The sequence below is a fragment of the Solanum verrucosum genome, unplaced genomic scaffold (genome assembly GCF_900185275.1).
Source record: "Solanum verrucosum unplaced genomic scaffold, falcon-dt-bn FXZP01000133.1, whole genome shotgun sequence".
Classification (NCBI taxonomy): Eukaryota; Viridiplantae; Streptophyta; class Magnoliopsida; order Solanales; family Solanaceae; genus Solanum; species Solanum verrucosum.
Window position 1 is genome coordinate 464,480 of NW_026020355.1, and position 18,377 is coordinate 482,856.

Sequence of the window (18,377 nt, forward strand, 5' to 3'; positions counted from 1 at the left end):
ATGAGTTAGCTATTGAGGTTTAGTTAGATCCAAGGTTCTATCCATTCGCCCCAACCAGTACAAGATTTGAAGAGGATGTTCAAGGTGTATGATAGAGATGAGTGTAGAGTTAGTTGGGAGAAATACAACTTATTCAAGGAGAAGTAACTACTTTTATTGCATCTTTTTAGGTTGAGACTACTTGGTCAACATCCATTTTTATCTCTTCCTTGGGAGGGTTACTTTGTAAAGCTGATTGTTCTGTGAGGATCTATAGACACATTACCTGATATCTGGTAGAACAAGACAAAATGATGTAATGTACATTGGAGACAAGCACAAACTTGGGAGGAGATTGGGTGAAGTTTTGGCATTGTTAGACTTTTATTGATCTTAGTTTTTTGTTTGTTGAACCAGTTGAGCTCTTTCAGTGTCAGACTAGGCATATGCTAATGGCTTCAGTCTTCCTATATTTTGAATTGTACTCCACCAAATTCCCATATATATGCCAAAAAACTGGTCTCTCTTGTATGCTGTGTGCATTAATTATGAAGAAATTTTTAAATATCGTACCATACCATGCCCACCCTTACGTATAAGAATCCATATTTTAAAAGAAAAAAAACGATGAGAACAGAACCTTATTGGCCCCTTGCTATTCCACCTAACCATTTTTTGAAATTTATATTAGCCATCTCTGACAGCCATAGGTATTGTCCCACCTGTCACTTCTTTTTTACTCCATTAAGATCTGAAAGAGTACTTTCCTATTTATACACGAGCTTTAAGTACTTGTATTTGTTCCTATACGTATCTTTTGGTACTTATATCAGTCATTTGACAACTTGTAATGTATATGAAGCAGAAATAAATTTGCACATTAAAAAAAAGGTACTCACCTTCTTGTCCTGATTAATTTCCTTAATATCATTCAAATGTGTCTTAATATTCCTCAATTAAGAGACATTTTATGTTAAGGATTTAGAATTACTTATTTGACTTAAATGGGCCTTTATTCACTCACCCATTAAAGACAATTACCAATTATTGAGTCTTTATTTTGTAAAAGTTGGCAGATTGTTTGACCATTTCCAAATGTTATTAACAATTACTCCCTCCATTCATTATTTGACTTGACACACTAACTAAGAAAACAATTATTGATACATGAATTTTACCACACTATTCCTATTAATTAATGTTTAGTATTAGGTCTTGAAAAATGATATGAAGAATATTCTCTATGTTCACTATTGATTTTGCATACTTCTTAAAAAACTATAAATAGAAAGGTAATTTTACCACATCACCATTTGAATATCATTTTGAGTAAGATATCCAACATCCGGCGGGGCCATTGAATGGTCAGTGTTTGGAAATTGAACGGAATATCCATAGTTAAACTTTTTCATCTTATTTTATATTCGTCGAAAAGTCTTCCACTAATATTGCAGAAAATTTCATTGCAGTGTGCGTTACGCATGGTGCAATCTTCAACATTAATAAATTGACCAAGTCAGTCTCTCTGGTGAAATTTTGATGTTGGTTAGGAGTACAAAAGAAAAAGAAAAGAAGGGCATTTGTCTGTTTTTGTGTTGCTTGTGATCAGAGGATTCATTAGGTCTCTTCTTCTTTGGTAATTTAATTTAGCTCACTAACAAGAACATGTTTCTCACATTTCAACAGTAGATACTCAAGTTTGAGCCTAAAACATATACTATCAAAAATATAAAGTTTAAACATCGATCATGAACCTAATTTCTCCAAAATCCAGTTTGTAGGAATTAAGAGTTGATAAATTTTTCTCAAGGAATATTGCTTACTGCTATATCTATTTCTTGCTAAAATTATAGAAGCTTTCTGTAAATTCTACCAAACAAACAAGTGTTTATAATTGGTAACTGAGTGTTTGCAGCAGTATCTGTCTCATGAACTACTTAAACTAATTAAGCAGTAAATAAAGAAACAAAGTGTATTTGCAAGATTGTTCATCAAGGCTTCACCTTTGATCAATGCGTATTTGTATGTAAATATATGTTCGTTAAGTTCATCAATCCGATACTTCATAGACTTATCAGCTGCCTTCTAATCTTCGGGACAAAAATTTAGTCGGAAGCTCAAAGACCTGCAGTTAGCTGTATGATGGAAAGATTTCTTGGATGGAAAAGTTTGTTGAGTAACGAGGTACTTATAGGTAAGATGAGAATAATTACTTATTCTTGAAATTGTTCACATTGCAGATGGCAAAACATATTCTTATTATGTCCATAATGTTATTTTCATTGACACACACATTATGTCCTGTTAACTTATTATATCTGGACTCTTAAGCTCAGCGGGATCTAATTCTCATATTTATAGGAATTGTTGAGAAAAATGAACTTTGGGTTTAATTCTATTCCAAATAGCTCATGAGGTGCAGAGTATAGTGTAGGCTGGAAATCGTTCTCATTGCACATAACAAGGAGTGGCACCCGATGGAACACAAGACGTTAGAAGCAACACTAAGTTGATTAGGGCATGTGAAGAGGAGATGCACGAATGTTCCAATTCGGACGTGTATGGATAGTTACAGGAAGGTAGAGGTAGGCTATGGATAGTTACAGGAAAGGTAGAGGTAGAATATGGATAGTTACAAGAAAGATAGAGGTAGGCCGAAGAAGTATCGGGAGAGGTGATTAGACAGGACATGACGTTACTTTAGCTAACCGATGACAGAACTTAGATATGAGATTATGGAGGACATTGATAAGGATAGAGAGTTAGTTATGTAGTTGAGAATTGTCTCACTTATTCTTCTATACTAGTAGTTGTAGTATTACTTTGGAAGTTTCTTGATATTCCATTTATATTACTATCTATTATTCTTTGCACTTTGATTATCATATTATTTGTTGTAGTTAATAATTCTTTTTTAGTATGCTCTATCATGCTTTCTTTAGCATTTTTGTCTTGGTTTCTTTACTCCCGTTGTTTTCTTTTTTCGAACTGCTTTATAATGCTTTTACTTGAGCTGAGGATCCATCGGAAACAACATTTATACCTTCCAAGGTAGGGATTAGGTCTGCATACACACTACCCTCTCCAAATCTCACTTGTGGGATTACACTACACTGAATATGTTGTTCTCATTGCATATAATGTTTGACAGTCCTATGTTTCTCTGTTATGTTACTCTAAGAATAGCTTGTCGCAGAAGCTTATTAAGTAAGTTGTGGGAGTCAACAATGGAAGGCCTTGATGGGGAAACTGGTGAAGTGTGTTCATCAGTGAAAGTGGTGACACCCATGATTAGCTTCTACACTTGTAGGGACAGCAACATAGTAAAGATTTTCAGTTAGCTAGGATGCAGAGGTTTTCTATTGACACACAAAGCTGGACCCCAAGCACACGCGAGTCTGGTTTTCCCTACTGATTGATATAACTCTATTCCTCGGCTTTATGCATTAACGTTACATTATGTTATTGATTCAAGAATTAGCTTCAGTTTAATTTGAAGGATCAATCTGGTTTTGTCAACATCCTTAAACTTCCATGAAAAAAAGACATGAGAACAGACTATGGTATTGTTGGATTGGATCCCTTAAAGACAGATGAAAATCAGCTCATTGTTGATCACCAAAAGTACTTTTTTGCATTAAAAAAAAAGGAAGAGCATAAAGTAGAAGAAAAATAGGTTTAGGTAGACAATTTATTGTGGACTATAGCCAGTGTATGAAGTTTCTCAAAGTAGAAACTCACAAAAGTAAAGGATTGTCCTAAATTCATTTGTCGTCAATCGACTCATTTCCTAAAACTATTTATGAAATCACTCATTTGGTTCTGAAGCAAACGAGTAGCCTCTGATTCAGGATGAAATACATGATAAACATGAACCTGTTCCTCAGCTTCAACCACCTTCACATGACTTTTCACACCTTTCTTCTTCTTTAAGAATTCAGCGTACGTGACTCCCCTTTCTTTCAACAAGTCCAAACCAGCAACAAAAACAATCACTGCTGGAAACTGAGACCATTCAGCCACAGATAGTTGAGCATTCTCAAAATTACATCCAAAATAATCACGATTTGATCCTTGAGGCAAGCTCAGTCTCCAAAACATGTCGTTCATTTCCACGCCCCCTGCTGATCCATTATCCATCTCTAATTCAGTCCTCTTTTCACTCCCAAAATAGGGATGAATTGGCAGCAACCCCTTTAATCTACCACGAAAAACTTCACTTGTAATCGCCTGGATAGCAACCTGATGAACTATGTTACCTCCAGCACTGTCCCCGGAGAGAAAAAGCTGAGAAAGATCAGCCCTTTCCAGCCATGGTTCAAATTCTATGTTCTTGATCAGCCATTCCAATGCAGAATAGCAATCTTCATAAGCTATAGGAAGTCTATTTTCCGGTGCAAGACGATAGTCTACTGAAAGGATGATAGATTTTGAAGACACACTTAAATCTCCAAGAAAAACATGGTAACCGAGCCATGTAGTTGAGCCGATACAAAATCCACCACCATGGAAGTAGACAAGAACAGGAAAGTGCTGGTGAACACTTGATTCAGGAAGGTACATTCTACCTAATATAGGTTTCGAAGAATCAATGACGACATCCTTAGACATGTAGCCATTGGAAGGTTCAATTGATGCAGTAGCTATTTCTGGCTCGAATCGCTTCACTGAGCCATCAGAAAAAACTTGGATGTAACCTGGTGCCTCTGCAACTATGGACATTTTCTTGGAAATGTACACTTCCTAGCTAGTATGGCATGGCATGAAATTTAAAGCTGCCATGCTTGATAGTGGAGCATGAGAAGAACATGGATATGGATGGTGGGTTGATCACACAAAGGGCAATGAATCATGCAAAAGAAAAACAGATGATTCCTAAAATTTGGGGTGAGCAAAAATCGAACCGAATAGTAAATCGAATCGAAAAAAATGTTATTGATTTATTCTTATTGGGTAAACGAGTTTTTATTGGTTTTATAAATAAAAATTATCACATTATGAGTTTTCGATTTTGGTTTTTAATATTGAATTATTTGGTAAATCAATAATCCATTAAGGCTGTTGTAATTTTGCTCATTTACCCCTATATAAATATTAAATATTAATATATGGTTACTATCTTTGCCCTTTAGTCTTCCATTCACATTCTAGTTCTTTTATTTGTGTTGGATTTATATAGTTGTTTTCATGTTAACTTAAGTTTATATTTTATGAGCATCATGTAAAGTTACATTATGTCTTGTCGCGCCACATTATTGGAGAAATCATATATTCATTTTATGAGCATTTTCTTATTGGTTAAATCAAAAATCGAATTGTTATGGACCAAAAACTAATTAAAAAAATATCTTATTGAACCGCTATATAGGAAAACTAAAAATCTAAAATAAACGCGCCAGGTAGGGGTCGAACCTACGACTTTCTGCTTAGGAAACAGACGCTCTATCCACTGAGCTACAGGCGCTTTTGTTTATACATTCTTAGTTGCTAATATATAACAACCTTTCCCTTATTGGTTTGTTGTGTGCATAAATGCCATAATTTATGATGAGAAATCCATCGTGTTTATAAGCTTTAGAGGATTGAATTCAGCAATGCAGGGAAAATGTTTTAGAATTTATATTTTAGGGGGGGGGGGGGGGGATAGAAATGTCATTCTGAAATTGACAGCTAGAAATTTAAATAGTTTATGGACTAGGAAGGTCCCCTCATTGCCTTTTTTACAATTGACAAGTGGTAATTTTGACATATTATATATGCAACTAGAATTGTTAAACTGTGATCATAATTTTTAATTTTTTGATGCTTAATTGATTAAGAGCGGCATTCATTTTTATCACCCTAGATTTAAATTTTTGGATGAATTAAAGTGAAAACTAAAAATTTATTGTTGGGTTTTTTAAATGCTTGAAAACTATTTGTTGAAATATTTAACAAATTGATGATTGAGGTTTGTTGGGATGTAATTTTAATGTTAGAGTTAAAAATTAAAATTTGAAGTTATTTGATGAAGATTTATGTGACTGAAGTTGGTAGAAAACGAAACTCATTTTATACAAGTTTATATATTATTGTGTAACAGTATAAAACTGTGTATAAATAAATACCTCTTATATTCTATTATATACTTTATATACAACATTGATACGTGATTTACTATAATAATAATTAAAAAAAAAAAACTAAATGGGGATACAAAGTCCATTTTCTTTCATGTGTAGAAAAATATAAGTGTGCATAAATAATTATGTATGTATATTTGAATAAATATGAATAGGGGTGGCATGGCATAATATTTGAAATTTTGGTTGTAATTTTGATTTTCGATTTTTAAAAGTATTATATCATTACCATATCCAATTAATTTGATATGATTCAATATTTTCAAGTCCAATTCTGATATTATTGGTATGAAAAATAGATAACAATAGAATTTTCAACTTACATATACTCACATAATAGGGAATTATGATTTCAACTTCTGTAAAAATATATATTCAAAAGAATGTACAAAAAACTTCATTTGATAATCATTTATATTTTATAAAAGATATTTCGATCAAGATAACTCAAAATTTTAACCTCTAAACATTTAGTTTTGTAGTAATACTAGGTGATATATTTATTTGCATTATTATAATATACATAAATTTTATATGTAACTATATACTTTGATATTGTATTCGATATTTTAAAATTTTATTAATAAATAGCAAATATCATACTAATTATCAATAAAATATATATCATATTGAATATCATAAGATTGAATCACAATATCAAAAAAATTGATTCGGTACGAAAACTCGGTGATAGCATCCATGAAAACTCAACACATTTGTGGAAACTTTGAAAGTTCCAAGAAGACCTATGACAAGATCCCAAACAAAAAAAAATCGAGACAAGCTTAATGGGCTGAAATAAGCAATTACAAAGTGTCCTGTGATGGAAGAGTGAAAATTTAATATATGATATTTATTAGACTAATATTTTCGAGTTATAGCAGTAGAATAAAATTTTCAAGTTGTAACAATAAAAAAATTCAGGTTGTAACATTTTATTAAATAAAAAAGATTTTTTAATTAATTATAAAATCTGTTTTGAAAAAAATAAAAAGGATAAAAAATCGACTTTGAAAAAAAATAAAAAGATAAAAAAGGAAAATAAACCGATTTTGAAGAAAAAACGGAAATAGGTGTATTAATAAGATTTGAATTGATTCATGATAATTATTAATTAGCATAAATTTAGGAGATTCAAACTAATTAGGAATATTTAGTTTCCTTAATTCACTCTAATCTGTTAAAATTAATTAAAAAGCCTGATTTTATCCATTTTCTTCTACGTTATTCTCTGTTCTTTTTTTTTTTCCAGAATTGTTGTCACTGACGAGTAAATCAAGATTTTTTTGTTTGAAAAATCTTGATTTTGTTGTGATGGACGACTACTTATCTATATTAATGAAACATGGTGGTACATGGGATCCTTCAGGTTGAGTAAATGTTGGTATGGATAATTGGATGTCAACTACATACAGTTTGGATACCAATTATATGGTGTTCATTTTGATCTCCAATTAAATATCAAAACTAAACTGTATATGTATCCAATTGCTATGTCGTTTGTATATAACTGATATCCAGAAAATTGTATCCAATTGATATGCAGTCTGTATATAACTCGTATCCTGAAATTATGAGAGTCAATCTGTAATTCATATGTAGTTGATAACTGACTTGAAGAAAACAGTGCATATTCTATATCATTCAATACATAAAATTGTATAAAAAAACAAATATATATCGTTCAAAAGTTAAAAAGACATGAAATACTAAAGAGTCTAAGCTGCAATCAACTATCTCAAATTTGATCTTCGTAGTCTTGGTGTAGGATAATTGCTAGTATCTAGAGCATGTTCTTTTGCTATGCAGGATTCATCAAATTTGCTAGCAACAGTTCCAGTTACTTCATTCTCACTGATCGCGCCATCATCGTTCTTTGTTTTTCCGCATTACCATCAACCTAGTTGGAGAAATTGTAAAAGAAACCTTCTTATTATAAAAAAAAAAAGTATTATAAGAAAATACCAATTTCATACCAACATTAGTCATAATTTACACAAAAAAAAAAGAGGGTGATTTAACAAACTACAATCAATTCACATAATTGGACCACTGATATCATACCATTTTTTGATAAAAATAATACACAACTTAAGTCAACTTTCATACCAACAATAAATCAATTTCATATCAATGTTAAAACACATTTCATACCATATTCATAAATCGTATATTAATTAAGTCAGCTTTCATACCAATATTATTCATGTTTCATGTCAGATTAGTAGACATAATGAGAATAATTTGAAAAAAAATAGATTTCCTCTAAATTGTGTATCAACTTCATATCAGATTTAAACAAGTTTCACACCAAATATAAGTAATACATCATACAATTTCTATACCAATTCGTGCCAACATTAGACAAAATTCATACCATATTCATAAATCATATATTAAGTCAGCTTTCATACCAATAATATGCATAATATAATAATTTTAACAAAAAAAATCTACTAAATTGATTTAACCATATCCCATGTAGTAAAAAACCCAATTAACTTTTAGAGGACACAACACACACTCAGCAGTACTTTCCAAGAGTCCAAACAACATAAGGTTTCAAGAACATCTTTACCTTCTATAATAAACTCCAATCTACACTACACATGGCCATAAATCTCCCAAAAACATTAGCAAAATCAATAAAGATTCGATTTTTGACTATTCCCCACGTAGTAAGAACTCAAATCAGCAAAACCCAGAAAGGATCAACCTCAAAACACCTCTGATTCACCTCCATGGAAATGGTAAAATAAATTTTCTTGCAATACAATTATCAAACGGGATTTCTCCAAAATACTAAAATTATTGAAAATTACAACTTAGAGATCTACCCTTTTGTTTTGATTGTATGGAGAATATATTTCTCCTAATCAGTTTTTAGATGTTGAAAAACCGGCTTCAATGGAGTATGGATGAAAGAGATGAAAGATGAATTTCTGTTTTTTTTTAACGTGAAATTGACGTGGGGTGAGGGATTTAGGTGGGGTGTGGGGGTGTGACTTGTAACTGTAAAAAAGGAACAGTAATCAATGTAAATCCCTATAATTGTGTAAGATATAATTATGGGGTATTTTTTATTTAAATAATTTAATAATAATATAAAATTATAAAAAATTACATATTTAATAAAGTAAAATTTAATTAATTTATAAATAATTAGTGATATGTTATAACCCGTAATTAAACTGTTATAAGCAAGAATTTTTTAAAAGTAGATTTAAAACCTGTAATATTGACTCTTAAATGTGTATATGGGGTGATTTTTCCGATGGAAGAAGAGCTCAAGCCCACATTTTCCTCATCTTATATCTATTTGAAGGCCCAAATTAAAGCCCAAATCTGCCCCCAAAATGGAGAAAATACTGCAGCCCAAAATTAATGATAATTTCACTTAAATGATACTAAATTAGTGTGTGTATATATATATATATATATATTAAGATTTCTGTGTTCAGAAATTATTCACTAGTCAATGATATTAAATCACTATATGTATACGATTTGTGTTTGCCTAATCTTTTATAAATTTACATCTTGAATCTTCATTTTTTTTTTAAATGGATGATCAAAACTCCATCAAAGAGAATTACTATAGGTATATCATTGCATGGCAATTTTTTTGACGATCCACCATTTTTTCTTTGGATTTAACACAAGATTTTGGGGTAATGCAAGGTCAATTGCAAAATCTAGATCAATTGAAGGGAAGAGGTCGATTCAAGAGTTTAGATCCAATCATAGATATGACCCAATTGTTATGCAACAAATTGTCAGATCAAGAGTTTAGATCCAATTAAAGAAAATTGCTTCTAATAGCAATGAATCCAAAACATATGATGATGTCGTTTTTGGTTTATTGAACAAAATGAATTTGAAGAATTCCAGATATTTGTATAAACCTTATTAGTATATATTTTGTATTTGTATATTTCGTTCTTATATTGTACTTATCTATACGTATTTGTGTATATACAAAATTTCATTACTGTTGATTGGTTCTATATTGTTTTGTTTGTATATTTTATTTTCATGTATATTATCACCCACAATACCTTATAGTATTATTTTCAACATTTATACATAACTGATTATTTATCTATTTTAATGATTTATATACATATACAAATAATTGTATATAATATGTTCACTTGTATAAATGTCGGAATTAACTATGTTAACGAAAAAAAATAAACTTATTTTTGGACATACTTTTTTAGGGTATTAGATTTCTACTCAAAGAAGCACCCCAAGAATGCTCCACACATGCGGTGTTATACAAATAATGATTTATATACATATACATGTACAATTCATCCACTCAATAATAATACATATATGTATACAAATACATATAATTAATCTATATACGAAGAGAAAAGAGATAAAGTGACACTTGAAGTTGTTTCAAATTTTTAAAAAGACACCTTAACTATGCAAGCGTCCTATTATCCCCCTGAACTGATATTATTTCATTAGTTTTGTCCACCTGGCATAGAGAGTGTATCCACACTCTTAAAGAGCGTGAACAGACTAAAATAACGAATATAATTTTATTTTTACAAGTATTTTGCTATAAAATATATTTTCTTGTTTTTCTTATTATTTTAACTTTTTTTCCTTATTATTTTTTCTTTTCCTTTCTTCCTTCTTCTTCAAAAATTCATTGCCATCTCTATTGATTCTTCTCACTTTCAGTGTCACTTTTTACCACAACTCCACCTCCCCTTTTTACTACTATTTGTTTAACTCTCTTCAATTTTAAAATTATATCTAAATATTTATTACATTTTGAACAATTTGACAAACCCATTAAATTTCAAGATGATTAGCAGGTATTATTTAATTTTTTTAATCCAAATTTCAATTAATCTTTTTCAATTTTCGGAGAATTCATTGAACGGTCTAATATTTCTATTGATGTTCTTTATATGTTCTTGGTATTCATAAGGAAGAAGAAACAAACAAAAAAAAGAGAGTACATTTGATCCAAAAACCACAATTGAAAAGTGTTAAAAAGTTGTTTGGGGTGTAAAAAATGATTTTTTCAAAATCGGAATTAAAAAATAATGGCATGGATGAGCCTTTTCTTAAACGGTAATGACATAGATGATCCAAACTTTTAATCGATGATATAAATAAGCCTTTTCTAAAAGTTCTATGACATATTTAAGCCTTTACATACCATAAACATGACTAGATGCGGATATAAAACAACTGATACATTTTAAGCAACAAATAACAAATCGTGTTTTTCGGCAAATAAGGACGACTAAAATGTCTTTAAACTCACTACAAAAAGTTCTAAATAAAAAAAATATTTACACGTACGCTAAGTTGCGTACACGCTTCACTTTCGAGGGCTCATATGTAGGATTCTCTGATGTACACTGCTTTTTAAGAATTCGACACGCACCCATTGACCTTTTTAAAGAGCCCAGGCAACATAGCATGTAGGACGAAGACCAAAATAGTATTAAGAGGGAGTTAGAGATTTTATTGAGGAAAGATTATTTTCCAAATTGCAAAAATTATCAGGGATAAAATACTGATGAAACTAAAAAGTGTTTATACGCTTAAAATTGTTAATTCGAATGTGAACAAGTTATGATTTTGCATATATTTGGCATTTTTTTATAATCGTAGTGTTTAGACAATTTTCGCGCACTCTATCCACCAAGACTAAGACAAATAAAAAGAACCACCTGATGTTTTTTGTTTTCGCTGAAATTTAAACCTATAACCTCATGGCTCTCACTCACTTCATTTGACCGACACCTTAGGTGCCTATATTTAACATATTAGTGTGTACAAAACACTTGCCAAGAAGTTTATATGAGCTGGTGAACCTCATAATCTGTACCCAAACATCAAAGTCTGCCTCCAAGACTAATGTACATACATACATACAGTCCACAACCTTTAAGACTATAGCAGCATTAGCTCAACTTAAAAATTCCTTGAGCCAAAAACAATGGACTACAAATTGGAACGTGTATATATATATTTATCAGTTACATGATGCATCCGAAATCTAAAGCTATATATGAGCTGTAAGGTAATGTAGTCGCAGCAACTGCACTGCACTCGCTGCTTCTTCTTGGCAAAAAGGAAAAAAAAAAACAGTATATCAAGAGACATGAGTAACCCCTACTTTGCTTCTTGTATGACCACTGGAGCATTTTTCCATACATTATCGAGCGCGTTGGTCTTCATTGGTGGCAAAGAGAACATGCTGACAGTTGAACTTCTGCTACGCATCTCCTGCAAGACTCTGAGTGCTGAATAGGTAAGTCTCAAGTACATGTTCTCCATATTCTTTATCTCTGCAAGCTCTTGAGGAACTTTGACTGGCCTTTCTCCGCCACTACCTCCTCCCCCTGCTCCTGCTACTTTGAGTGGCTCAGTTTGGTATAAAAGGCTAAGAAGTGTATCACACTCCTTCACTAGTTTATTTAGAACCTCAGTTTCGAAGAATGGCTCTGCGAGCACCTTTTGGATAAAAGGCAATCGAAGAAGCTCTCCACTGAGTTTGTCATATTTCTTTAAAATCTTCACAACTCCTGTGAAGAGCAAAAGCAAAAATATAAATTCATTACAGCCATATGGGAAAAGCTATACGAATGATATCAGTAGGTAGTGGAGGACAGGACAAACGTGAAGAGGAAAAGACATCCATACTTGTACATATGCCACAAAGAGGTGACTGATCAGATGTCTGTATGCAATTATGTTGTAAAATTTAGCATTGAAAATCCATTAGTATCCTCTTCGTTTTGGGGGGGTTCCCATCCATGGACCAATTTGGATTCGCACCCCATTCCTATTAAGAATGAATTTTCTATACCCTCAGATCTAACCCTATACATCTACTTAAGGGAGGAACAATGCATCCACTGCCCCACATGTTTCAGTTGGTATCATATTCAGTTGATTAATCTGGCTATGAATTAAGTTAAGGTTGCTGATAGAACTCAATTGAAGAGGAGGGATACCTGTATAGTTAAGAGCACTGTAATTCTCCAATAAAACCATTTCTCCATGAAGATCGACAATGTCCCTACCTAATCCATTCACCTCTACATTTGACTTTCTCATCTCAGCTACCCTTTCTTTCAATACCTGACAAGATTAGAAAGACTATAATAGTTAAACCAAAAGAATCATTCATGTGATTGAGTTTAACAAAACAAAACAGTAAGGGATACGGACCTTAAGGTGAATGATGTAGTCCTCTTCTTTCTCAACAAAGAAACTGTTAAACTTATCAATCTCCTCTTCTAACAGCTTCACAAAATCATTCACCTCCTTGGTAACCTCATCATTATTCAACCTCTGCCTTTTCATAGGCCTAGCATCCTGAGGATAAATTAATTTCAATTCTTTCTTCAGATCTTTGTAACACAAGAATTTGTCTTGCCATTCAGGCAATGTTTCCTCTATGTGACTCTTCAATATTTTCCAGAACTTCATCTCCACTCAATACAATACACAGTTTTTTCTTTCTTTCTATCTACTCTATAAGATTGCAAAAAATGGAGAAGGAAAACAGAGAAAATAAAAGTATATAAAAAGAAAGAGGGAAGAATATTCGAAGCATGAATTCCAGTGGTTTAGGGGAATTTGGCATATTTAAAAGGAATATCCAAATAGGATATCCTCACTTTCGGTGCTTATTAGATGCTCTTTGTTTTCACCGTTTAAATTCAACCTCTCTTTCCTACCAATTATTTATTAAGTACTTTATTTGTAATTAAAATCCACTTCTATATTCTATTACTGGTAAGAAATAATCTCCTATTTTCCAATATTTATTCACACTTATTTATTTTTATATAAGCAGATTAAATAATTTTAATTTTTTTGTCTTAAATATTGTTATTATGGTAGATTTTTAGTGGTATTGAATTAAATAATTTTAGATTCTTAATCTAAAATGGGTTATTTATTATACTCCCTCTGTTCCTAATTACTTGTCCACTTTTTTTTAGTTGTTCCTAATTACTTGTCCATATTGACGAATCAATAAAGGACAATTTTTTTTAAACTATTATACCCTCAATTAATTACTTAGAAAAAGGTAGAACTTCGTGAAAATCTTAAATTTTTAATTCACCCACTTCATAATTAATAGGGGTAAATTGGTAAACTAACTATCAATCATATTTTTCTTAATAGGTATGTCAATTCAAAAGTGGACAAGTAATTAGGAACAAATGGAGTATATAAGAGGCATGAGAAGGACTACCAATTGATATTTTAGTAATTTTAACATCATTTAAGGGCAAAATAATAATTGTATAATTAAAGGTCAAAATGAAAATCTAGAAGAATCCATACATGTCTTTATTTTTGTTATGGACCCATAAAGATATTTTTGTGTTTGTGTTAAAATGAGGAGTTTCTATTGGTTAACTTCTTACAAACAATAATACATGCTAAACTTGTTTTAGAAAGAAAATTTTGAACTAATTTAAATAAACTGTGTTTGAATAGTTAATATTTTGTTCCAAAAAATACCTTTAAGGATTATTACGTAAACATATTTTTAATATTATGTTTACTACATAATATGACCACTACAAAAATTCGTATCATGGTTATTAAATTAGTCTTCAAAATGATGTATCAATGTTTGACTATCAAGAAATTAATAATTAGACAATGTATTTCACGAAAGATTAAAAAAATATTATTTTTTCATTTTTATATAAGATATTTTCTTACTATCAAATATGATAAACAATTTAACAGAGAAAATTTGAAAAAAAAAAGTATAAAATTCAAATTCTAAGAAATATCAAAATACAAACTAAAGAAAAACGAGGAGTTAAAAAAATAAAAAAGAACAACAAAAGAAAATGTCAATAGAAAATGACTTTGTTGAGAAATATAGAGGAAGAAAAGACTTAAAAAATAAATAAATTAGGGAAAAACAACCTTAAAAAGAAAAACAAGTAAATTGGTTATTTGGGGGAAGGGGGTGTTTAAGATTTCGAGTTTTCTTTTACGGCATGATATTTCGAGTGTAGTATCAAAAACTTTTATTAATGTAATTTAGAATTTAACATTAAAATAATTATTATTTTATATAGAAATAAAGTTGCTTTCGTGATTGTTTTTATTGTTGTGGAGTTAGAAATCAATTTTTAAATAAATACTTTCAATATTAAAATCAAAATAAATAGAAGTATTTCTATTTAACGAAGACAACAATAAAATGTATCACAAAATTCATTGACAAAGCAAACTACAAACAAATTATACTTAGGCTGAAGCAATAGAGATTTGAAAAGCTTTGAATCGATCTTTACGAATTGGTTGATCAATGATTTGTATTTTATTAGATGCAAGGTCTGTGGTGCAAATATTACTAAAAGAAGATAACAACATTGTGGAAAACAGATATCACTTGCGAAAATATACGAAGATGATAAACTTTTTGAAAGATATCAACATTTTATATATTTCTCAAATACAAAATATTTTAACTCATAATCTAATGCAATTCTCTATTTTCTTTGCTACATAGAACTTCTTGGAATTCAACTTTCTCAATTTGGGTTGTAAACGACACGTTTATGTCGTATGAACATTTGAAACAAATTATCAAGTTATATATTGAAGTTGTTTACTAAAAAAAATAATAGTATAAATACATAAATTTCATACATTTGGGGGGCTAATTACATCTTATCCTAGAAGTTTTCTCAATTACAAAAATCTCAAATTTTTCATTGCTATCGAATACTTTTCTTGGTTGTGCGATACATCGCAAATGAAACATTACTTCATGGGAAGGATATATCCAAGAGGGAATAGGTACGTATCCGAGAGAGGATGGATGTATTCAAGAGGGGATGTGTGTATCCGAGAGGGAATAGAGATGTATCCGAAAGGGAATTTTTGTAATTTTTTTAATGGTAGAAATTTTAGAAATTACGATATTTGAAGTTGTGAATTTACATTATTTCTCAAAAATATATGTGAAATTATATTGGGTCTGTATCACGAGCTTTAAATTATAATATATATATATATATTTTTTTTTTATTTTTTATTTTTTTTATTTTTTTTTCTCCTATATGATAAAGGGCAATAAGCTCACACCTCTTCAACATGTATGTGTCATCAAAAACATTTTGAAGAGCTTCTCCTGCCACATGTAGCCCAAATTTGGCTCCTCAACGTGCCTATGCCATAAAAAAAAGGGTGTTATGGTCTTTTCAATTTGAATAACTTCACTAGCCACGCGTAGCCTAGAATTTTCACAGGTATTACCTCGCTGCTCGTTTCCTCTTCTCACCACTTCGTCTTACTCTTGTCATGTAACACCTCGGAAACTAGTAAGTTGAACTAGTGAGTTCTAGAGCTTTACGTAAGAATTTCGGAGTGTTGTATGAGGGTTAAAACTCATAAAAAGGGTCCCCCGTACTTAGAATAGAGGTTTAGGGGTTAGGGTGTCAAGGTACGACCCCCAAGGACCACCCAATGGGTCCTTGAGGAGGACCTCAAGACAGCCCAAAAAGCTATTTTTTTGGCAGCAACCTACGCCTGGCCACCTATTAGCCGTAGATGGACCCACGCCCCATAGGTTGGGATCGTGGTTCAAGGCTTGGGTTGGCCTGCAAAGTTGAGCCTCCAGTACCTATCTACGACCTGCCAGTACGAGCAGTAGACCCATCCACGGTTCGTGGATGGGTGGGCGCAGGTGCAAGCAGTTTTTGGTCTTTTAGTTTTAAGTCAAGTGTTTAGGGGTTAAGTTAGTAATTAGTTAGGGCCTAGGGAGGTCGGTTAATTAGTTAAATAACCACCTATAAATACCTAATAAGACTCTAAACTAAGTCATTAACTCATTCATCTAAGAACCCCCAAAATACTCTCCAAAAATCCTCTCTCTAGAAGTGAATAAGAAGAGAAGGGAAGAGGGCAACAACTAGGGTCGAAATTCACAATTGATTCAAGCTTTGTTTAGGGCTTTGAAAAGAGGTAAGTTTAGCTAATTCATCTATGGGTTCTTCCCCCATAGAGCCCCCTTAGTTTTCCCCCAATTGTGATGACAAAAACCTAATTCTAGCTAGGGTTGTTCTTACATTGTGGGTAGGACTTAGGTATGATTCCAATCTAGTGGATAATACCTAATTATGATTGTATTGACATTGAATTGTGATATTATGATGAATTCATGTGATTTCTATGGTAAACCCTAGTCTATTTGATGAATTTCATATTGTGTGGGTTTATGCCATTAGAGGTGAAGTTGAAGGTTCATAGGTGATCTTCCTAAACCAATTTCATGTGTAGTAATTGATCAAAGTTAGGATCATATAATCATGAATTGAACTAGACTCTATTGTATATGATGAATCTTGACATGTAAAGTTAGAATTAAACCTTTATGATCAATTATGACTAGAATCACCTAGTAATGATGAATATGATTAGAATACCTTGAAATCTAGGTATGAATGAAGGTTGCAAGAAGTAAAGCATGAATGTAAGGCTTGTAGTAATGAATGTTGATCATTAAGGTTTGAATGTAAATCCAATATGATGAACTATGAATGTTAAGGGTTTGAGAGAAGTCTATATGTTAGATTAGAAGATTAAAGTAAAGAATTATGGTAGAAGGACTATAGCAACCTAATCTACATTATGAGTGCTTAGTGCACAAAGTGATAGAATCACTTGAGTTATGCTAGTATCCATGTCTAATGTAGAATTCTAGACATGACATTATGCATGAACATGATATGACATGAAAGGTTCTCTCACATATAATGATTCTTGGTTAAAGGGTTTTCTCACCTAAAATGAATCTAAGTCCTAGGACTCTAAGATGTGATGAGGCTTGTGGTGATTCCCCTAAATGACCTTTACATGATAGGAATGTGTGATGAATTCCCTTACTCCTAATTAGTTAAGTATGGGGAGTTTGAGGTTATTACCCTTTATGTATGTGTGACTCCCAAAGCAAGCGGTGATTACCCATTAGCCTTTATGTTGGTCATGAAGGCTTTTACCTATGATCCTTATGTGATGATGTTGAGGTGAATACCTACATTACACATTAAAATGGATATGGAGGTGAATACCTATATCACCTTAAAATGAATATGGAGGCGAATACATATATTCCTCTAATAATGAACATGGAGGCGAATACCTATGATTCATTGATATGTATGCCTAGAGGTGAATACCATTATCTTTATGATTCCATGATATGTGTGTTTTGAGGTAACTTCCCTTGTTCTTCATGATAAACTAAAC

At 31.5% G+C, this 18,377-nt stretch overlaps 2 protein-coding genes and 1 non-coding gene across 3 annotated transcripts; all 3 read right to left on the bottom strand.

Annotated features, from left to right (window-relative positions):
- Nucleotides 1-3,590: 3,590 nt before the first annotated feature.
- On the bottom strand, nt 3,591-4,715 carry LOC125837673 (probable carboxylesterase 17). Its single transcript, XM_049516757.1, has one exon. It carries the CDS (start codon nt 4,699-4,701, stop codon nt 3,763-3,765), a length of 939 nt encoding a protein of 312 aa, XP_049372714.1. The 5' UTR covers nt 4,702-4,715; the 3' UTR covers nt 3,591-3,762.
- Nucleotides 4,716-5,370: 655 nt separating this feature from the next.
- On the bottom strand, nt 5,371-5,443 carry TRNAR-CCU (transfer RNA arginine (anticodon CCU)). The gene has a single exon. It is a non-coding gene; the product is annotated as a tRNA-Arg (tRNA).
- A 6,600-nt stretch (nt 5,444-12,043) lies between these two features.
- On the bottom strand, nt 12,044-13,603 carry LOC125837674 (SPX domain-containing protein 1-like). The gene is made up of 3 exons (XM_049516758.1): nt 13,317-13,603; nt 13,100-13,226; nt 12,044-12,667 (listed from the first exon to the last, which is right to left on the bottom strand). The coding sequence occupies exons 1-3, from the start codon at nt 13,575-13,577 to the stop codon at nt 12,255-12,257; spliced, it is 801 nt and encodes a 266-aa protein (XP_049372715.1). The 5' UTR covers nt 13,578-13,603; the 3' UTR covers nt 12,044-12,254.
- Nucleotides 13,604-18,377: the final 4,774 nt, after the last annotated feature.